The sequence below is a fragment of the Notolepis coatsorum genome, assembly GCF_963971535.1.
Source record: "Notolepis coatsorum genome assembly, chromosome: 1".
In the NCBI taxonomy this organism is placed as follows: domain Eukaryota; kingdom Metazoa; phylum Chordata; class Actinopteri; order Aulopiformes; family Paralepididae; genus Notolepis; species Notolepis coatsorum.
In genome coordinates, this window is record NC_140165.1 from 79,735,271 (window position 1) to 79,758,855 (window position 23,585).

General features: G+C 44.6%; 1 protein-coding gene across 1 annotated transcript in view; it reads left to right on the forward strand.

Moving 5' to 3' along the window:
- LOC311239054 (FRAS1-related extracellular matrix protein 3-like) overlaps window positions 1–23,585 on the forward strand; it is a gene marked incomplete at both ends in the record, with an annotated part of 63,464 nt that overhangs the window by 28,600 nt on the left and 11,279 nt on the right. Inside the window, 7 exons of the mRNA XM_084327281.1 lie at window positions 55–335; window positions 3,603–3,786; window positions 4,142–4,238; window positions 10,040–10,206; window positions 16,234–16,411; window positions 17,949–21,367; window positions 22,569–22,847. Of these exons, the coding sequence (XP_084183407.1) occupies window positions 55–335; window positions 3,603–3,786; window positions 4,142–4,238; window positions 10,040–10,206; window positions 16,234–16,411; window positions 17,949–21,367; window positions 22,569–22,847 (4,605 nt within the window). The remainder of the gene's footprint in view (window positions 1–54; window positions 336–3,602; window positions 3,787–4,141; window positions 4,239–10,039; window positions 10,207–16,233; window positions 16,412–17,948; window positions 21,368–22,568; window positions 22,848–23,585) is intronic.

Genomic DNA, 23,585 nt, shown 5'->3' on the forward strand with positions numbered 1-23,585 from the left:
TATCTTTTTATCTAGTTTTCTATAATATTTCCATATCTTCTTCTCCTTCCGCAGGTGCGTTACATCCACTATGGCTCCCAGTGGGGTTCAGGAGACAGGGTACGGCTCCAGCTGAGATACGACTCTCAGACCGACACCCTGGTTCTCCCTCTGACCCTCGACATCCAGGTCACGCAGAACCCCCACAGGGTCCTCACCTCCTCCAACACTCCGCTGGTCGTCAACGAGGCCGACGGCCTCAGCAACGCCATCGATGGGCGGAGTCTGGGGATTCCGTTTGTGGCTGCGGGCCGGTGTAAGATCACACTGTTGGTCGGGGTGGGAGGCCTGCCAAGGTAGGGGATCCATCCACCCACCCATCACCCATCCATCCATCCATCCATCCACCCATCCATCATCCATCCATCCATCCATCCACCCATCCATCCATCCATCCATCCATCCATCCATCATCCATCCATCCATCCATCCATCCACCCACCCACCCATCATCCACCCATCCATCCATCCATCCATCCTTCCATCCATCCTTCCATCCTTCCATCCTTCCATCCATCCATCCATCATCCACCCATCCATCCATCCATCCTTCCATCCATCCATCCATCCATCCATCCATCCATCCATCCATCATCCATCCATCCATCATCCATCCATCCATCCATCCATCCACCCATCCATCCATCCATCCATCCATCCATCATCCACCCATCCATCCATCCATCCATCCTTCCATCCATCCATCCATCCATCCATCCTTCCATCCATCCATCCATCCACCCACCCATCATCCATCCATCCACCCATCCATCATCCATCCATCCATCCATCCATCCATCCATCATCCATCCATCCATCCACCCATCATCCACCCATCCATCCTTCCATCCTTCCATCCACCCATCCATCCATCCATCATCCATCATCCATCCATCCATCCACCCATCATCCACCCATCCATCCATCCATCCATCCACCCATCATCCACCCATCCATCCATCCATCCATCCATCATCCATCCATCCATCCATCCACCCATCCTTCCATCCATCCATCCACCCACCCTCCATCCATCCATCCATCATCCATCCATCCATTCACCCATCATCCATCCATCCATCCTTCCATCCATCCATCCATCCATCCTTCCATCCATCCAGCCATCCATCCTTCCATCCTTCCTTCCATCCATCCATCCATCCATCCATCCATCATCCACCCATCCATCCATCCATCCATCCATCCATCCATCATCCATCCATCCATCCATCCATCTGATTTATTTAGCCTTTATTTAACAAGGTTTGTCCCAATTGAGATCCAGGATCTCTTTTAGAAGGGACACCTGGGCCCCGTTCCCCGTACCTGGATAACTGAGTTAGCCGGATAACTTTCGGTTAAGTCTGACTTAAGCCGGACTTTCCGGTTCCCCGTACCTGGATTGTCCAAATCACCATGACAACAGATCCAAAAGTTTGAGCCTGGTCGAAAGCAGGGTTTAAGTTCAAGTTAGCCGGATGAAGCACAGCCACGCCCCCGCAAAGAAAGTGACAGCGCGTTTCCTGAAATTATTCCCACAGTCTAGGATCTGCTTTATACCATTCTGAATTACGTTTTTGTGCTCCATTCTTCCAGAGGGGGCTTTTGAAATGTAAAATAGACCCAAAATGCTGATACTAAATTCACTTTGTCCTAAATAATGCACGTTATATATACCGTGGCGCTCGCTCGTTGCGATGTACACATTATGTGGTTATTTTAACAACGCGCAGCATTGCAAATGTGAATCCCGCAGGGATATTTTTAATGATTGAAAGTAACCTATCGCTCGTTTGGCTCTGATTCCTTTCATATTCTCCGCTGTGGATGTTTAATGGAGCGCCTGGATTGTGTTTCATTCAAGCATAAAATTGAAGTGTCTATGCGTGGATTGTGGATCTTGTCTCGTTCATTAATGTATAAACAATGAATTTATCCCATCTGGCACAGTGGCGCAGCGGTAGTGCTCAATCCTGCCAACCCAGCGACCGGTGTTCGAAACCCCCGTGTTTCCAATATAATTTTTTGGAATATAATATTAATGATTATACGCCAAAGTAGCCTAGTTTCAAGTTAAAATATTATAAATCTACATGCATTGAGGATGTCATTCTTTATATAGCTCTCAACGTGCACCAAATTGAATTATTCCTACATCGCAAAAAGAAGGGAAAGACTAGGTTTCGAACCCCGGTCGTCTGCGTGAAAGTCAATAGAAGAACACGTTACACCACAGTGGAGATAAGTAAAAGATCGACCATACATCAATCAATGGGAAGAGAGCCGTATCGTTATTTTGTATAACAGTTTAACTAATTATTTTCGCTAGCAAGATCTCATTTGATTATTCAAACCAGCAGGCAAGTTTAAAGAAATATAATCTGATTGATTGAGGTAATGAGGGACTTAAAATTAGCCTATAGATAACGCATTTAACTTGTCGGCGAGGCGATTGAGCCGTACTGCAATATGTTAATAAAGTTTTAAATCAATTAATCAATCAATGCCGCTAGAGAATCAGGATCTCTGCTATCGATACGTGATGGCTTTTCAACTGGAGCGGCCGCGCGCACTTATCCTGGGTCTCAAGTCTGGCTTGAGTTAACGAGACTGAATCCACCTTCGAGGAACAGGAAAATCCCGGCTTCAAACATCGGGTTAACTGAATCTGGATAATGACATCTTGATCGACTTAGTTGAACCAGGTACGGGAAACGGGGCCCTGGCCAAGAATAGCAGCAACACAAAGTTTCACAAAATAAACACATAGACATTATAGATAAAAGTAATGTTACAAAATGATCAGATAAAACATCTGCACACAGAAAACGTGGTTACAATAGGCTTCACCATAGCCTTAAATTAGGGATGTCCGATATTATCAGCCGATATTGGCATTAAAATGTGATATCGGAAAATATCGGTATCGGTTTTCAATTTAAAAAAAAATTATATATATATATATTTTTTCTTTTTACATTTCTATAACCTTTATTTGCCCAGGAAAGCAAGTAAGAACAAATTCTGATTTTATTTATTGTCAAAAGTATGCATAATGTTGTGTTAATTCCACAACAAGAGATATGTAATGTTAATTACCTGAAATTATTCCGTTTTTGGGGGGGGGGGGGGGGGGGGGGGGACCCTGCATATATCGCTATCGGTTGATATCGGTATCGGAAATTAAGAGTTGGACAATATCGGTATATCGGTATCGGTAAAAAAGCCAATATCGAGCATCCCTACCTTAAATGCATTCAGGGTTATCAAGCTTTGAATCTTCAGATCAGACTGGAGATTGTTCCATGCAGTAGGTGCGGAAAATCCATCCTTCCAGCCATCCTTCCATCCATCCATCCTTCCATCCATCCATCCTTCCATCCATCCATCCATCCATCCATCCATCCATCCATCCATCCATCCATGTATCCATCCATCCATCCATCCACCATCCATCCATCCATCCATCCATCCATCCATCCATCCATCCATCCATCCGTCCATCCTTCCACGTTCCACCCACCCATCCTTTCATCTATCCATCCCTCTCTCTCTCTCTTTAGATATGGCAGCCTATTGAACTCGGAGGCCGCTGGCCTCCACAGGTCAGACTGTGGAGACTTGGTTGCCATGGGGATCAAGTATAAACTGTTCTCCACGTCAGGACCTGTCTACACAGACTACATTCCCATGATGGTGGAGATACTGGACCCACAGGGCAGGGGACTGCAACAGGAGTACTTCCAGGTAGCTCACTCTAAGACATGGTGGAGTGAGTGCTCTATGAGTTATGACTTATGTTGTACATGCAGCCATGTAATGTGTGGCATGTGTGTTTGTGTGGACACTTGATTTGTTCACTCACTTACTCTCTCTCTCTCACCCGCTTGCTCACTCACTCACTCACTCACTCACTCACTCACTCACTCACTCACTCACTCACTCACTCACTCACTCACTCACTCACACTCACTCACTCACTCACTCACTCACTCACTCACTCACTCACTCACTCACTCACTCACTCACTCACTCACTCACTCATTTGTGTAGAGACCTACTGTACATACAATCTAATCTTCTCATCCCATCATAATGACAGGTGCTAGTCCAGGTGAGAGGCGGGGCTTCTAACTCCGCCCCCAGACCCAGCTTCCTGTCGCTGATGATGATGGAGGTCCATCAGTTCGTCATGACACGTATGTTACCGTCTGTCATACAGGAGATTTAGCTCTGATATAGTTAATATAGTTATTATAGGTCTTTGAGGTCCCCTAGCATGTCTTTGAAGATTTCTGCTGAAGAAACCACTCAGATGATTCATTGTAGCAGCCTCTATACCTCTCTGTCTCAGTCCTGTTCTCATTCTAGCACCCTCTATACCTCTCTGTCTCAGTCCTGTTCTCATTCTAGTAGCCTCTACACCTCTCTGGCTCAGTCCTGTTCTCATTCTAGCAGCCTCTATACCTCTGTTTCAGTCCTGTTCTCATTCTAGTAGCCTCTATACACCTCTGTTTCAGCCCTGTTATCATTCTAGCAGCCTCTCTACCTCTCTGCTTCAGTCCTGTTCTCATTCTAGCAGTCTATACCTCTCTGTTTCAGCCCTGTTCTCATTCTAGCAGCCTATATACCTCTGTTTCAGTCCTGTTCTCATTCTAGCAGCCTCTATACCTCTCTGTTTAAGTCCTGTTTTCATTCTAGTAGCCTATATACCTCTGCTTCAGTCCTGTTCTCATTCTAGCAGTCTATACCTCTCTGTTTGAGTCCTGTTCTCATTCTAGCAGTCTATACCTCTCTGTCTCAGTCCTGTTATCATTCTAGCAGCCTCTATACCTCTCTGTTTCAGTCCTGTTCTCATTCTAGCAGCCTCTATACCTCTGTTTCAGTCCTGTTATCATTCTAGCAGCCTCTACACCTCTCTGGCTCAGTTCTGTTCTCATTCTAGCAGCCTCTATACCTCTGTTTCAGTCCTGTTCTCATTCTAGTAGCCTCTATACACCTCTGTTTCAGCCCTGTTATCATTCTAGCAGCCTCTATACCTCTCTGTTTCAGTCCTGTTCTCATTCTAGCAGCCTCTCTACCTCTGTTTCAGTCCTGTTATCATTCTAGTAGCCTCTACACCTCTGTTTCAGTCCTGTTTTCATTCTAGTAGCCTATATACCTCTGTTTCAGTCCTGTTCTCATTCTAGCAGCCTCTATACCTCTCTGTTTCAGTCCTGTTCTCATTCTAGTAGCCTCTATACCTCTGTTTCAGTCCTGTTTTCATTCTAGTAGCCTATATACCTCTGTTTCAGTCCTGTTCTCATTCTAGTAGCCTCTATACCTCTCTGTTTCAGTCCTGTTCTTATTCTAGCAGCCTCTATACCTGTTTCAGCCCTGTTATCATTCTAGTAGCCTCTACCCCTCTCTGTTCCAGCCCTGTTATCATTCTAGTAGCCTCTACACCTCTCTGTTTCAGTCCTGTTATCATTCTAGTAGCCTCTACACCTCTCTGTTTCAGCCCTGTTCTCATTCTAGCAGCCTCTATACCTCTCTGTTTCAGTCCTGTTCTCACCAGGCTCTGTAACAAGGGAGCCATCTGTGCAGCATCTAGCAGTTGTGCCCGAGCCTGTACCGCTGAATGAAATTCAGATGAATGAATGAATGAAAACTGTTATGATGTACGTACATAGTATTTTGTAATGGTGTAGAGGTGTAGTAATAAGACTCCGGATACAGGGTTACTCTTTAGCCTTTAGCATATTTAGTAAAGCATAGCAGGGTACAAGCATCGTCTATCATCATACAGCATTGTGTACTCTTCTTCTGCTCTTCACCTGTATGCATAACAGGGCATTGTATTAACTGCGCCCCATAGTGGAGACTCTTGGGAGTACAGCTTCAACATGTAATGTTAGAGAACACAACATCTCCCTTCTCTGTGAAAGAAGGTTACTTGCTACTCAGCATTATGCAAATTTAGAACTTTTGCTTTTTCACTTTCTTAAGTAAACTGAACCAACAGTCAGTATCATAAAACGTGTAACTCAAGGTAATCATTAAACAAAGGGAGCACAGGTTATTCAATCATTATCAAGATATAATTATATATGCTCAACCAATATTACTCTTAGTTCTCACTCAGTGTGCAACAAAGTCCTGATGTCAACTAGGCTTGTTTCTTGCACGCGACTGTGCTGGAGTGTGACCGCTGAGTGCTGTCAGGGCAGGGCGGATCCCTACTGTAAGTCATGCTCATCTGGAGTGTTAGAAGTGTGAGCCAGACGGTATGCGTTCCATTTCTTTCCATCACTGAGCAGAAAGGTGCTTTTGCCAATATTTTTTTTCACTGTCATTGGTGCACTGTATCTCGGGTGTGCTTTGGGGACGTGATGTGGTGTTCTAATCCTGACTCTCTCCCCCTCCTGAAAAACAGGTGCACAAGCGCCACGCTTAGCATCTGTGTAGCGCTTCATTTTGGCTTGCTTGTTTTGGACCGTTTCTCTCACAGTCTCGTCCTGTGAACTCACAGTAGGCTGCAAGGGCAGTACGTCCAGTTTGGTGCGCATTTTATGACCGTAAAGCAGTCCATGTGGTGACGTGGGGAGTGGCTCTGTATATTTGCAGACAACCCAACACAGCCTCTTTCCACGGTTGAGACTGCTGGATCGCTGTCTGAATGCAACTCCTCAGAACACGATGGAAGCGTTCGACAGCACCATTAGCCGCCGGATAGTAAACTGAAATCCGATTGTGAGCAATGTCTCTTTCCTTGAGGTACTCGGCGAAGGCTGCTGATGTGAATTGAGGTCCATTGTCTGTGACGACGCTCTCTGGGTTACCATGGCGACCGAACACAGAGCTTAGGAACTTGGTTACATCCATAGTTGTAGCGTTGTGAGAAAAGGCTACCTCTGGCCACTTAGAATAGTAGTCCGTCAGTGTGATCGCGTAACGGCAGGCTGGCACAGCTGACTCGAAGGGCCCGACTATGTCGAGGCCTAGCTTCTTCCACGGGCCGTCTGGCAGTGGAACTGGCTGTAGAGGTGCAAAATAAATCTTGGCCGTCTTGTCATTAGACTGACAAGAGACACATTTGGATATGTCGGCCTGAACCTGAGAATCCATCTTCGGCCACCAATAGAGATCCCGCAGACGCTGCTTAGTGCGTACGACCCCCTGGTGGCTCTCGTGTGCCAGTGTGAGCAATGTATGGCGTAAGGACACGGTTGCCTCTGAGGACGTAATTGTCCTTGACTGACAGTTCCTCTCTGATCTTGAAGTATGCGATCAGATCTTGGCTCACTGATTTCGCTGAGTGAGGCCAACCCCTGTTAATCTGACCATGCAGTGCAGTCACTTCATGGCAGGTAGAGCAAGCAGCCCCAAACTCAGTCACCGACAGGGCACTGAGTGTAGCAGAGATGTGTGCTACTATCTCGGGCTCCACATCCATAGCAGAGTCAGTAGAAGCAGTAATAGTAGCAGCAGTATAGTAGCAGCAGTAGTAATAACAGCAGCAGTAGTAGCAGTAGTAGTAGTAGTATCAGTAGTAGCAGTAGTATCCGCAGCAGCAGTAGTAGCAGTAGTAGTAGTAGTATCAGTAGAGACGGCGTCCCTGACCGTGAAAGGTAAGCGGCGTAACTTCTGGTTGACTGGCTTAACAGTAGGGTACATTTTTACACAATGCACAAAGCCTTTTGCACAGTAGTAGCCATCACAGGGGCAGGTGTAGACGGCGTAGGAGCGGAGGAGGGGAGGACAGTAGTTCCACTAATGCAGAGGTGGAGTGCAGTCAACAGGTCCATTCCCAGCAGGGGAGTTCCTTTATCCACGACGTAAAATGTAGCAGGGACCGTGACATTGTCTCTCCTCACCTGAGCCTGTAGGCACCCCATGACAGGTATGCTAGCCTTGGTGTACGACACCAGCCGAACAGTAGGTGCAGATAGGGTAGTTTCACTGAAGTATTTCTCATAAGTAGACAGTGGCATTATGGATACTGCTGAATCTGTGTCCACAACCAGTCTCAATTCTTGAGCCTGGGTAGTAGGTGTGTGTACATGCACATTGCATACAATCCTTTTTGTAATGTCAGAAGCTTCCAAGCATAGCACTGTAGTTTCAGGAATTTCCACTGTACTCACCGACTGTGTTTTAGCACGGCAGACACGAGCAAAATGTCCTGTTTTCTGGCATAATTTGCAAGTCACTTTTACTGCTGGACAAGAGTTTGCCACATCGGTAGCAAGAGCGAGTGGAGGCAGAATCAGTAGCAGCAGCAGGTTTAGCTGGACGGGAGCGCTGCCAGTCCCGTTTCTTGAAAGTATTCTGAGACCGCGGCATCACGGCATGTACTGGAGCAGCACGCTCGGTACTTATAGCTTTAGCGTGCAGTGCAGCTGCTTCAAATTGTGTAGCTAGATTGATAGCCTTGTCCAGCATCAAACTTGGTTCAAGCAGCAGACGTTCCCTTATCTGTGGGCTAGCTACATGTTCAATCAACTGATCCCGGAGATTTTCCTCAGTTTTATTATCAAAGTCACATCTGGTAGCTAGGTCACGCAAAGCAACAACGTATTGTGCAATGCTTTCATGCGGTGCTTGTGCACGCTTTCTGAACGTGTGTCGCTCGACTACTACGTTGATTCTTGGAGTAAAATGTGCATCCAACGCTGCCACAGCGTCAGCCACAGAATCACCTGTATCTGGCAATGTGTAGAAAATCCGCTGACCCTCTGTACCAAGGCAATGTAGAAGGGTAGCTCTCTTCCGAGCTTCGGACCAACCATTTCCAGTCGCATGTATTACCAGCATGTAATTCTTGAACATCTGGTGCCAAGTCTTGAACGGCATAGTAGGTTATCCGGGGCATGGTAAAAACGACGTTGGAGAAGGCACATACATGTTAGCCATTTTCTCCTGCAGTAAAAACGTCTGTTAAAAAATTCCCCGGTTCAACTTCACTTGTCGCCAATTGTTATGATGTACGTACGTAGTATTTTGTAATGGTGTAGAGGTGTAGTAATAAGACTCCGGATACAGGATTACTCTTTAGCCTTTAGCATATTTAGTAAAGCATAGCAGGGTACAAGCATCGTCTATCATCATACAGCATCGTGTACTCTTCTTCTGCTCTTCACCTGTATGCATTACAGGGCATTGTATTAACTGCGCCCCATAGTGGAGACTCTTGGGAGTACAGCTTCAACATATAATGTTAGAGAACACAACAAAAACTTTATTAACAGATTGCAGAATGGGTACAATACAGTACGGCTCAATACACACAATTGTTAAGGGGATGCAGACCAGAGAAATACTTTCGTCTTGTTTACATCAGGGTCCCCCATTTTCAATTCATAGTGAACTTCAAGCTTCAAGCTAAAAACTTCAAAGACATGTTTGGGGGGAACCTCAAGCCAAGGATGTACCTCAGTCAAAATATAGACTTAGTTAACACAGATTTATTTAACTCAAACAGAGTATCGAAATACAAGTAATCAAGAGTTATGGCGGATGACTCCACAAAGATACAGGCCTAGTATCCTCCATAGAGCTCCTAGAATCATGTCTAACGTAGACCTTTATACCAGGACAAAAGGGTGTGTGGCGAGATAGGAGGATTTGGGGTTGGTGAGGGGTTGGAAAGGGGTGAAGGAGGGAGGAGGGGTGAGCTAGGAGGGGGGATAGTTTAGGTGTTGGAGGTGAGTTGGGGAGGGCTGGAGAGGGGTGAAGGGGGGAGGAGGGGTGAGCTAGGAGGGGGGATAGTTTAGGTGTTGGAGGTGAGTTGGGGAGGGCTGGAGAGGGGTGAAGGGGGGAGAAGGGGTGAGACAAAGGGTGGTGACTGATTGATCAAAGGGATTGACTGGAAGACAGGACATTTGGGTATTGGGGATTAATCAGGGGAATCTGGGATGGGGATATGTTTTGGGAGGGGGGCATATAATTCCACACTATATTAACTATATTAAAAAAGTACTACAATATGGGACCTTTAATTGATGTGTATTATTGACAGCCATCACCACGGAGACGCTGGCTGCTGAGGATGCTGAGTCGTCGCCTGGCAACCTGGTCTTCACCCTGCTGTCTCCTCTGGCACCTAGCAATGGTTACATCATCAGCACCGACGACCAGAACCAGCCAATCACATCATTCTGTCAGCGTGATGTCATGGATCTGAAGGTTAGAAAGGAAAATATATTGGACTTTATTTATATCCTATGGTGAGCCGTTTGAACATTTATTACCCAGGGTTTACAGGTGGCACCATGCTGCCACCTAGAGGCATCTCTAGGGTACTGTCACAGCTCAACACCTGTTCTACAGAACCAGCGTTGCGTTGTTATTATGGGCTGAGCCGCCACGCAGGATAATGACGCCGCGCGCACGCGCGCGCGCACACGCACGCGCAGCCCCGCGCGCATGCGCATATGTTCCCTCGCGCACAATAATACACTTTGTTTGTATAGCCTTTCATACAGAAACTGCAGCTCAAAGTGCTTCACAACAGAATTAAGACAGGCATAAAATGAGCACATAAAGTGCAGACATATAAAATCAGTTTTTCACATTAGGATCTAACATCCCAACAGGCAACCTTGTTTATGGTTTGATTCAGTTTTAATATAAATAATAAAAATAAAGAGAAGATTAATTAATTATCTACTCAGTCCCGAAGTTTGTGATGTAGATATGGAATGTCCCGGGTTGCTGCTGTTTGCAGAGTGTGTTGTTGTCCGGGGGTGAGTGGTGGTGGGTGGGGGGTTGAATCAAAACAGTTGTCAATTCGGAATTGACGGCTGTTTTGATTTGGCCCTTCGTTCGCCGTCGTTCACCTTTGGACGGCGGTGCACTCTGTGGGCAGCGGCAACTTGGGACGTTCCATATTTACATCACAAAGAGTCCCAGACTGGTTGAAGACACCAGCCTATAGCGGCTATTGTTATGATAATGCGAGGTAGCGCCGCAGGTAAACACAACGATCCGAGCCGAGCGCAGCGCGTTCTCGCGAGCGCGTGCATGTGCGTGCACGCGCTTCTGCTCAAATCTTTAATACTCAGTGAGGTACCACTGAGTGGTACCCCGTGCCATGAACAACGCATGCCTGTACAGAACACCTCCACCTGTCAACCCACACTCCAGAATGCGCGCCTGCCGCGGGGCATGGCGCAGCCAATCAGGGAAAACGCGGAAGCAAAAGCAGCACTACTGACCTGTCATTAAGGAATAGGCCTCCAGCATACCACTCTTAGCTATTTATTCATTTATTTGGTTGTGTATATTTCCGGATGGCCTATGTGCTTCTATTATTTATTTATGTATTTCTAGATTGCCTATGTGCTTCTATTATTTATCTATACATTTATTTATGTATTTCCAGATAGCATAATGTGCTTCTAATATTTATTTATTAATTAATTTATGTATGTATTTTACAGATAGCCTATGTGCTTCTATTATAATAATAATAATAATAATAATAATAATAATAATAATAATAATAATTATTATTATTATTATTATTATATATATTTTTTACATTTATTGTAAGTTGTAAAGTTGGTGAAAGCATACTTCCAAGATGGCAGAGACTAGCGATAGGCATTATGGCAGGGTGTACTATCTCCCCACTAGCGTTCACAATGGTGATGGAAGTAATTATTAGAGCCTCAATACGGGTGTTAGGTGGGGAGAGACGGCAGGGCAGGCTGCACCTCCCACCTATTAGGGCTTACATGGATGACATGACATTAGTGACCAGGACGCGTCTATTCTTTTACTAACGGATTTCCACTTCCGCGTTCGCGTTCTGCGATCTGATTGGCCACTGACGTTTCTGGTGCGATCTGATTGGCCACTGACGTTTTTGGTCATGTGACATGTGCGCCCAATCGCGTGACGCGCCCATTTCCGCCTCGAACAGCAGCAAACTACCTAACGCCTAGTTTATCACTGGTTAAGCTTAGGCAACTCTTTCGAAGTTGGTTAAGATTAGAGTTTGGAATCAGGGCTGGTGTTCTATCGCCCTGCTCTAAGACAAACTCTAACCTTAACCAACTTCGAAAGAGTGCCTAAGCTTAACCGGTGGCAGAACTTGCCGTCACACGATTGGCGCGACCAGAAACGTCAGTGGCCAATCAGAGCGCAGAACGCGAACGCGGAAGTGGAAATCCGTTAGTAAAAGAATTCAGGCGACCAGGACAGTGCCTTGTACAAAAAGGTTACTATATAGAGAAGTTAAATGATAATAATAATAACTTTATTTGTATAGCACTTTTCATACAGAGGTTGCAGTTCAAAGTGCTTCACAACAGTAAAAATACAGGCATGGGTGAGCATAGCAGGGTATGGTAAATCACAGTGTTTCACATTAGGATCTAGCATCCTAATAGGCTCTCTATTCAGTAATACAAATAATAAAGTAGTTTAAAATGATTAAGTTTAAAAATAGTCAAAACATTATAAAATAGAACGGACATACAACAACAGTAAAAAATGTAAATAGCAAGGTTACAGTAAAAAGTGTGAAAAATAATTTAAAATGATAAAGTTAGCATATTCAGTTTAAAAATAGTCATCAGTAAGAAGTAAAAGGTGTGATAACCGACACATGAATTTGATAGGCAGTGTAAAATAAGAGAAAAGTAGGCAGGGTAAGAATAGTGCAGGTAAGTCATTGAAATGCCTGAGCAAAGAGATTTTTTTTAAGCTGTCTTTTGAAGATGTCTAGCGAGTTGGCTTCCCTGATGTTTTGGGGTAGTTTGTTCCACAGTTTTGGGGCATAGTTGATAAAGGCTGCATTACCGATCCTCTTTTGACTGTTTCTGGGAGCCTCTAGTAGTCCAGCAGCTGATGATCGCAGTGTTCTTGCTGGTGTGTAATTTATTAGAGTGTTGGTGATGTAGCTAGGTCCCTGTCCATTTAGAGCTTTGTATGTAAGGAGAAGGACATTAAAGTCAATTCTAAATGTTACAGGAAGCCAGTGTAAAGCAGCTAAGACTGGACTAATGTGCTCTCTCCTTTTGGTTCTAGTTAGCAGTCGGGCTGCAGAGTTTTGGATTAGCTGAAGCCTCTCTGTGGTTTTCTTAGGGAGACCTGTGAAAAGTGCATTACAGTAGTCTAACCGGCTAGATATGAATGCATGAATTAGCTTCTCAGCATCGTTCTGATTAATAAATGGTCGTACTTTTGCTATATTTCTGAGATGGAAGAACGATGTTTTCGTTACTTTGCTAATATGAGAATTGAAGTTCAGTTCTGAATCTATGACAACCCCGAGACTAGTGACCTCAGATTTGATCCAAGGGGTTAGTCCTCCTAGGTTCTTTATTATTAACGTTTCTTTTTTAGTTTTGGGGCCGATAATTAGAATTTCAGTTTTGTTCTCATTTAGTTTCAGGAAGTTCTTACTCATCCATTTATTTATTGCCAGTAAGCAGTCTGTAATGGAGCTAATCGCTGTATCATTTGGTTCAGCAGATATGTACAGTTGTGTATCATCCGCATAGCTATGGAAATCTACATTATGTTCTCTGATGATATCACCCAGCGGTAACATGTAAAGGGAGAAGAGTAAAGGACCTAAGCAACTCCCTTGTGCAACTCCATAGTTGTTGTCGTATATATCAGACATGTGCTCTCCTAGTCTAACATAGAATTTCCTCCCTCTGATGTATGTTTTGAACCAGCTTAGCACATGTTCTGAGAAACCGACAAGGTTTTCAAGACGATCGATTAGAATATCGTGATCAATTGTATCAAATGCTGCACTGAGATCTAGCAGGACAAGGATGGAGATCTTATTCTCGTCAGAGTTTAGCCTGAGGTCACTGATTATTTTGGTGAGGGCAGTTTCAGTGCTATGATATTTTCCGAATCCCGACTGAAATTCTTCTAAGATGTTGTTTTCTTCAAGAAAGGAATTTATTTGAACTGAAACTATCTTTTCAAGTACTTTGCTAATGAATGGTAGGTTGGATATTGGACGTTATTTGCCATTTCATTACTATCCAAGTTAGTTTTTTTTAGTAATGGCTTTACAACTGCTGTTTTAAAGGCATCTGGGAAAATACCAGTTCTAAGGGAAGTGTTTATGATATCTAGCACAGGGCTTGAAACACTATTAAACACCCGTTTGAAGAAAGCTGTAGGTATAGGGTCAATGTCTGAGGTGGAGGAGTTACATTCTGAGACAGTTTTGCAGAGTACATCTAATGTGATGCATGTGAAACTTCTCATGGTTACATTGCACGGTTTGCTGCAATCAGCTTTATTTCCATCATGAGTAATGCTGGCCCTGATCAAGGTTATTTTGTTGTTAAAGAATAGTGCAAGTTCTTCACACTTAACCGTTGATGACTGAGGAGGTGTAGGGGCAGTGTTGAGTAGTAGATTAATAGTGGAAAAAAGGATTCTGGAGTTTCCAGCATTTTCTGTAATGATTTTAGAGAAGTACTCTTTCCTTGCTAAGCGGATGTTTTTATTATAAGCAGTTAAAGCATCTTTGTATATATCACAGCATATGGTGGTTTTTGTTTTTCTCCATTTTTGCTCTGCTGCACGACATTTCCTTTTTTCTTTGTTGACAGCATTATAGTTCAGCCAGGGCGAGGCTCTGGTTTTTTTCTTTTTCATTTTTAGTGGGGCGACAGAATCTAATACAGATGACAGTGCATCATTGAGATTTTCTACCATTTCATTTAGAGAGCTGTCATGATTGTGTGGTTCATGTAATCTGATAAGATTAATGAACTTTGATTCAGCCTTGTCGTTTAGGAGCCTCTTTTTAACTATGATTTATTTTTTTGTTTTAGTAAGGGTTATTTGAGTATCAAAAAATATACAGTGATGGTCGGAGACAGGTAATCTCAAGTGTGCTGAAGGTCAAGGATGAAGATGAAGATTAAACCTAGTAAATCGAGAAGGATTTCATTGACCAGAAGGAAGGTAGTAGAGAATTGTTTTTTTACATAGATGAGGAGGAAATGCCATCAATAAGGGACAAGCCAGTGAAAGGTTTGGGTAGGTAGTAAAATGAGGAGTTGAATGATAGTGAACAGATAGAGCAACTTAGGAAGGATGTTGTAGAGGGGATAGGAAGTTGAAGTTATGGTGTTTGCAGTTTGGTTTATTCCCTAAATTGATGTGGCCATTGTCAAAAATATTGAACTGCTAATATCAAAGGTAGGCTTGATGGAATTTGAATTCTAGAATTTGAATTAATCTATCAGGAAAAACGTTCATTGGTGTATTAGTAGTGTGGCATTGTATGGGAAATGTATTATCCAGCTACCAGTAACTAGTCTAACAGAGGCTTTTAACCCTGCAAGACCAGGATATATTTCTACTTGCAAAGAAATATGGTGTTGTAGGAGTACTTATTTGTTTTTGTAAAGTTTTATTGAAATGTTGTAATATTACAACTGTGGTTCTATCAGGTAGCAGCATTTCCTATAGGCCATTTTTACTCACTGTCAGAATAACATGGCAAATGTCTATATACTTCACTAAAACAACTTTGTGTGTGGAGGAGAGTTGCTGCTATTAGGGAGAAAAGATACAGTAGTTAGTAACTTGGTCCTAAAATTAAACTAGAAGGGAGGAAATGGAATCCAAGACAGTACAGGAAGCAGATGCAGCTCTTGGGCAACCAGACATTGTAGGTAAGGTGCAACAAGGCAGGGGGGGCCTAGGGCACAGCTCAGGTAAACCAGTATGGAGTAAAGCAGGTCCCACAGAAAGGAGGAAGCTGGTAGTGGAGCAGGTACGATGACAAGAGGATGAAGTGAGGTGTATAAAGGCTGTGGCCCAGGCTAAGCAGGGACAGTGGAAGAACTAGGAAAGTGTAGTGAAGAGGAAGATTAGCTAGAAGGACCTGTGGAGTATGGAGGGAAAATAAAAAAAAAATCCTAATAGGAGCTACTTTATTTATTATTATTATTATTATTATTATTATTATTATTATTATTATTATTATTATTATTATTATTATTATTATTATTATTATTATTATTATTATTATTATTATTATTATTATTATTATTATTATTATTATTATTATTATTATTATTATTATTATTATTATTATTATTATTATTATTATTATTATTATTATTATTATTATTATTATTATTATTTATTTATTTATTTATTTATTTATTTATTTATCTAACTATGTATTTATTTATGTATGTATTTATGTATTTCCAGATAGCCTACGTGCCTCCCGCAGAGGACTCTGACCGTGAGAGGGTGTTCCATCTGGAGATGGAGGTCTCAGACCCAGAAGGTGCCTCCTCAGACCACTTCTCCTACATGGTTCTGGTCCGGCCCATGAACACTCTGGCACCGGTGGTGACCCACAACACCGGACTCACTCTGTTTGAAGGTCTGCAATATATTGCAATATATCACACTATCGTGATATTACAATATTGTGATGTTAGTATCGTGATCATATTGTATCATGGGTCCTCTGGTGATCCCCCCCCCCTAATGAACCCTTTCACTACCACACTACCAAATGGTTAACCCTTTCACAACCACACTACAGAAGGTTAACCCTTTCAGTACCACACTACAGATGGTTAACCTTCTGTTGTGTGGTAGTGAAAGGGTTAACACCAGGTACTGTTGTCACGTGGTGACTCCAGATATACTCCAGTGAGTCATAGCTTAGGAATTTTGATCTACAGGAATATTTTGCTCATAAGGATCATTTATACAAGAACACTTCAACAAGGATAATTTACAAGAAAGGGGTTAAGGGTTAACTCAATGGACGCCAACAACGATTTAATACGTGTTAGCCCGCCAATCGCTGAACGCCAACCACGTGATCGTTATTTCTTTTATTAGCTATTTCCATTCATAATTCATCCTGCTGTGCTGTGGAAATGTGTGGCACTGTGTCTGAGATCGCAACGGTCCGATACCGCCGCCTAGTGGTATGTGGCCGGTGTTGCACTTACTTTCTGAAGGAAGTATGACTCTGTGCGTAATTGAATGTCTTCTGGGAGGAGTTATCTCGTAACGTGGATCAAGATATACACTCGATCGCATTGAATCGCCTTCGGGACGCCAGAATCATTATGCTTTTGGGGGTTATGGCATGGGCCAAATGGACATACGATCTAGCAGATGGCAATCAAATAATTGGAATATTCTTTTTGCAGTCTCATCGGCCACAGGTAAGAGCAATCTAACGTTAATTTCAGCTTGGTTGTCCATTGTTCTCATAGCCATCGCTCTGATCAAGGTATGCTCTTGTACTAACGAATGCCGTTATTGATTAATTATCAATTAATCATAAACAACCCCCCCCCCTTCATGCATGCATGATGGAACATAATATACCGATCATATGCATTTGAATTTTTTATTGTAGCATGTATAGGGCTGAAATGCCAATGGATTAAGTATAATATGCGTCGCTGCCTATTACTAGCGTTCCAGGAATTATCCTAGACCACTCTAAAACTATACTTATATTCACCACGGTATAAAACGACAATGTATGGATGGAAAATATATTCCTTTTTCACATCTTGAACGATAGATACTCGATGTCAAATGGGCCATAGTATTGCATATAGCTATAATATAGCCCTGCAAACAAGGTGAGCGACTCCAACCGTTTACAGTGCTGGTGTCAGCTGCTAAGGATGAGGCTATTGCGTGGCAGAGAAAGAGTTAAGCTAAGGGCTAGGTTTATAAACAACTGCCCCTGGGGCAGAATGGTGTGAAAATAGGGACTCTAACATATACTGGTGTTGATCAAATAGCTCAACTGCCTCCAGTCATTGGCCAATAATAATTGAACATACTAATAAGTAATTATTGATATTTTACTCAGTTAGTATTTTTTCTGTTAGTATTTCATACATTATTGTGATTGACAAATTTTTAATTTTTTTTTGCTTTAGGCCAATCCAGACCTCTTGGAGGCGGGACCAATCTACGCATCAGCGATGAGGACAACCTGTCAGACGTCAGGATTTGGGTAGCCCAGGGCTTAAAACATGGCCGCCTCACCCTCCATGGACCATCGCCCGGCAACAGCAACAAGAAATACTTCACCGTGTCTGAGCTCGATGCGGGATTGGTTGTTTACGAGCACGACGGCAGCGAGTCGACCAGTGACAACATCCTGTTCACGATGACGGACGGGATCAACAAAATCCACTTCCTGTTCCCCATTACTATCATCCCGTTGGATGACCAGCCGCCTGTCATAAACGTCAATATGGGATTGGTTGTCAGGCGCAAGGAGATGGTGAAGATCACGCCCCTGGTTCTGAGCACAACAGATGTCGACTCTGAGGACTTGAACCTGTGTTTTACACTCGTACCGCCTCTTCCCAAGTTAGGAGTGGTGGTGCTCAGACAGACGGAGAGACCTGTAGACTACAGAGAGACAGACATGCAGACAGGATGGGTGTTCAACCCCACAGACCGTGTTTATGAACACGTGGTGACAGAGTGGACTCAGAGACATCTCGTCACGGGCCACGTCTTCTATCGACACACTGGCCCCCACCTCACCTCCGCCGCAATTGACCAATTACTGTTCACCGTGAGCGACGACAACACGCCTCCCAACCAATCGGGACCGACCGTCTTCCTGGTCAGAATCCACCCGGTCGACGACAGCCCACCCGCTCCCTATCCCGGCGCCACCCTGAACTTAACCGTCAAGGAATACCAACTGACGCCTCTTGGGAAAGCCTGCCTGTATTACACCGACTTAGACACTGATGATCGAGAGTTAAAATACGCCGTCACTTCTCCCCCCACGGATACACACAACCACTCTCCCCTCGGCCACATCGTGCTCACTGACAGCCCTGATGTGGCGATAACTCAGTTCACCCAGTCTCAAGTCAACCACCTGAAGGTCTCGTACAAACCTCCAGACGCAGAGTTGGGTTTGTCCCCTGTATCGGTTCAGTTCACGTACACGGTCACAGACCGGGCAGGGAACTCCGTCGATGGTGTGTTCACGGTCCATCTGCATCCCGTAGATAACAAACCCCCGCGGGTCACCAGTACGGGTCTTCGGGTACACGTTAAGAACACGTACGTGCTCACCAAGGATGTCTTGGATGCGAGGGATGAAGATACGAGGAGGGAGAATATAACGTTCATTGTGACTCGGGTTCCAAAGTTTGGAGTCTTGAAGTGTTTCGGAGTGGATTTGACTGTCGGAAAGACGTTTAGTCCGTTGGATGTCGACAGGGGTGTTGTTGTTTACGTTCACCATGGCAACAAGGACCGCAACAGGTTGGCGTCACCCGTCGATGACATCATTAAAGTCGATGTGAGCGACGGGTTCCACAGGGTTCCAGTGACAATCAGGGTTAATGTTGTCTCTGTTGCCGTAGAAATTCCGCCCATCACTTCAACCCCTCCCCCTCCAGGTGAGATTGACGTCACCCTACAGGTGAACGAGACAGGTGATGCCCACTTTCATTTAAATTTGTCACATGCTGGTGACCTCACAGTTACCTTTCTCATTGACCAACCACCTCGCTTTGGGGTCGTCTGGGTGCGAGGCCAACCGTCTGATAGGCTGACAGCTTATGACATCATCAACAGAGCGGTGACATACGTCCACACTGCCGGTGAGGGCGGGCAGAGGAAGAGAAACGACACTTTCAGCCTCACCGTGATAGATGGGTGGGTGGTTGTCGGGGGAAAAAAAATTCAAAAGGTCAAAGTCCAGATCTCCGTGCTTCCCGTTGACAATATTCCGCCCATCCTCCATTTTGGAACTGAGCTAAGAGTTTTGGAGGGAAATAAGAGCGTCATAACAACAGAGAACATCAGGGTAGAAGATGGTGATACTGAAGTGGACAGTATTCTCTGCACCATCATAATCCAGCCTATATCTGGCTACATAGAAATCACATCTCCAGGCCCCGGGTCTGAGAAATCTAGAGCAGGTGTTCCTGTTTTGGCATTCCTGTTCCGGGAAGTCAGACTTGGGAATGTCGTCTACGTCCAGAGTATCCACAAAGGAACCGAGCCTGTCGAGGATAGGCTGACCCTGCAGTGTTCCGACGGCCACAACCAATCGGATCGCCTCATTTTCCCTATCGTCATCATCCCGGCCAATGACGAGGAACCTCGGGTGTTCTCTCGGGAGTTTGTCGTCGTGGAAGGCATGGGTCTCACCGTCGACGTTCCCATCCTGAACGCCGTCGACCTGGACGTCCCGAACGACCGCTTGGAGTTCACCGTCCTGGTCGCGCCCAAACACGGACGTCTGGTCCAGCACAACGCCGCGGACAGTTCCGTCGCCGTGGTTACCTTCACCCTGGAACAGATCCAGACGGGTTCTTCTAGAATCGTGTACGAACACGATGGGTCAGAGATACGGCGGGATAACTTTACCGTCCGTCTGACCGACGGGAAGTACACGGTTGAAAAAAACATCCTGGTTCTGGTCGTTCCCGTCGACGACGAGACTCCCAGAATGACGGTCAACACGGGGTTAGAGATAGCGACGGGGGAAACTAAGATCATTACCAATAAGATACTCAAAGCAACAGATTTGGACTCTGAAGATCAGGACTTGGTGTACATAGTCAGACACAGTCCTGGACGAGGCTGGTTGCAGAGACTGGATTCAGAGAGAGGGAGGCTGGTGAATTTAACAGTAGGAATGAACTTCACACAAAGACAGATTGACGTGGGTTTGATTAGATACACGCACACAGGTCTTACGTACACACACACACTCCGTGGAGGACAGGTAGACCTGCACCACAGTGGAGGAGGTGGCGGCGATCGTGACCTTATCAAATTTGACGTCACCGACGGTCTCAACTCGCTGATCGACCGGTACTTCTACATCACTCTTCCCGGTGAGGATACGGTGTTCCCCGTGGTGATAAACCGGGACGTGACGTTACCGGAAGGCGGTCGCATCCTCCTCACCACCGACATCATCAGCGTGTCGGACCTCAACAGCCCCGATGAACTTCTGACCTTTCAACTCACCCGCAAACCCGTCCGGGGCCGGCTGGAGTGCACGGACCGGCCCGGCATCGCCGTGACAACGTTCACTCAACTCCAATTGGCCGGAAGTAAAATATTCTACGTGCACACGCCCGATGGAGACGAGGGACAGGCGCGCACGGACGGGTTTGAGTACCGGGTCACGGACGGTAGGAACGCTGTGTCCCGCACGTTCCGGGTGTTGATCGAGGGGGTGGATAACAGGAGGCCGACGGTAAGCGTCGATTGGCTGTCGCTAGGAGGCGGGGAGAGGAAGCTGATTACACCATTCGAGCTGAATGTGGAGGACAAGGACACTCCTGATTGGCTGCTGATTGTCAAGGTAATAAAGGACAAAGGGAAAATTCAACCAAGATTACAAGATTGCAAGATTATAAAATGTCCGAGATTAAACAATACAATACTGTTTAAAAATGATTTTGATTCGCATTTAAGGGAAGAGCCTTAAATGTTATAGATCAATATAACCTAGGTTCTTAAAGGGGCACTTCACCAAAAAACAATGCTGATTACTTTGCACATAATCTCACACACATCCAAAAACTCTAAAAAAATGTGCACCCTTGTGTTAATTACAACTCAATGAAACGATGTAGATGAAAAAATAGCAGCAATACTTTGTTTTATAGGGACAGGCTACTTTATAATCTCTTTGAGCTGTAATTAACACAACACAAGGATTCAACGTCCCAGATGACATCATTGGTGGTTATATTCAAACTCTGTTTAGAGTTTTTGGATGTGTGTGAGATTATGTGCAAAATAAATCAGCGTTGTTTTCAGATGAAGTGGCCCTTTCCCTTTTTTAGCCGAATGAGAAATGTAAGTCTTTCACTCTATAGAACCTAGTCTCATTAAACATACACACTACATGCTAATACTCCTGTCATGTGGGGACCCACACATGGTCCTTAAAGTTCTTCAATCATAGTTTAAGGCACCAGGCTATATATACTGTGTGTTTAATGACTGTACCGCAGGGGTGTAAAAAGTACCCAGAAATGATACTTAAGTGAAAGTATGGGTACTGTCTCAAAATCGTACTCTAGTCAAAGTCAGAGTATCTGGCTAAAAACACACTTGAGTAAAAGTAAAAAAGTTTCTACTTTTAAATGTACGTACTAACTACTGACTGTCTATTCTTCTGATAGCAGGTGTTTAATCAAAGATCCCCGCTTTCTAGTCTTGCACAAGGACCAATCAGCATGGGTATGGGCGGGTTCATTTTCCATTGATGGGGATTTGATTGGCTGTCTTTAAATAAAGTGCGGCCGCAGGATTAATAACGTTTAACGCCAGAGAGACAAATATACTAATTCAAATAGTTGGACCTGCGAGATTTGTACTTTGTACTTTGTAGGTGTGCATTTTAAATGTAAGGAGTAAAACGTACAAGTATACAAACCTAATAATACTTGAATAAAGTACAAATCTCCAAAAACAGTACTTTTGTAACGAAGTACAATTACTCAAGTACTTTACACCCCTGCTGTACAGTGAGACAAACTATAATATTTTTTAAGGTCATTCGTCCCCCAAGATGTGGCCACCTGCTCTACAACGGAACGAGACGACGGGTGAAAACCTTCACTAAAGAGGACCTGATGCGGAACATGCTGACCTACGAACACGATGGCTCGACCGGCGCCACTGAAGACGACTTCCTGTTCGTGGTGACGGACGGGACACACGCCGGGTTTTACGTTTACCCGGAGGTCGCCAGGGAAACGGTCCAACCCCAGAGGTTCCGTATCAGGATCAACATTCCAGAACTGTCCATTCCTACAATAATGGTTAACAAGGTACAGAGACATTCCTTCCTTACATACAATGCTGCTATAATATAATATTATGTGATCTACTGTATGTGTGATCAAGATGTGATTATATGTGTGATCTATGCAGGGCCGCCTCAGGGGGTGTGCGAGCAGTGCGGTCGCACAGGGCCTCGCGGGAAGGGGGGCCTCGCACAAATTATAATTTAATTTTTTTAAATTTTTTTTTCGAGGCCCCCCTTCCCGCAAGGCCCTTTTTCATCACAGACCTAAAATCTAGTTTTGCTTATATGCTTATATATTTCACATTAGACACGTTTGTAGAATGTTCCTGGCTCTGCGGCTCTGCACTATTCTCTATTGGAGCTCTGGGGCTCTGCAGATTGGTTTCAAGAAGGGAGGGGTTACATCATGTGTATGCCGGCGTGCGTCAGCTGCGTTTGACTATTTCGCGCGTGCAGCTTTGGAGGTTATGCTTAGTTATGCCAGCCAAAACGAAGAGGACGGTCATTCGGCAGATGGACTGAAGATGAAAGTTGTTGCATGTTAGACAGTTCAGTCAGGCTAGCCATCCAGGCTAAAGGCAGGGACAGCTAGTTAGCTTTAGCTACGTTATAATATTGAGTGCTAACGTGTGGTTCAGTCGGGATAGCCATGATGATGTCGGCTAGTAGCTAGCTTAGCTAAAGGCTAACTAGCGTTAGCTAACCTAGAGAGAGCGCGTGCAGCATTGTTATGCCAAGATGAAGAGGACGGTCATTCGGC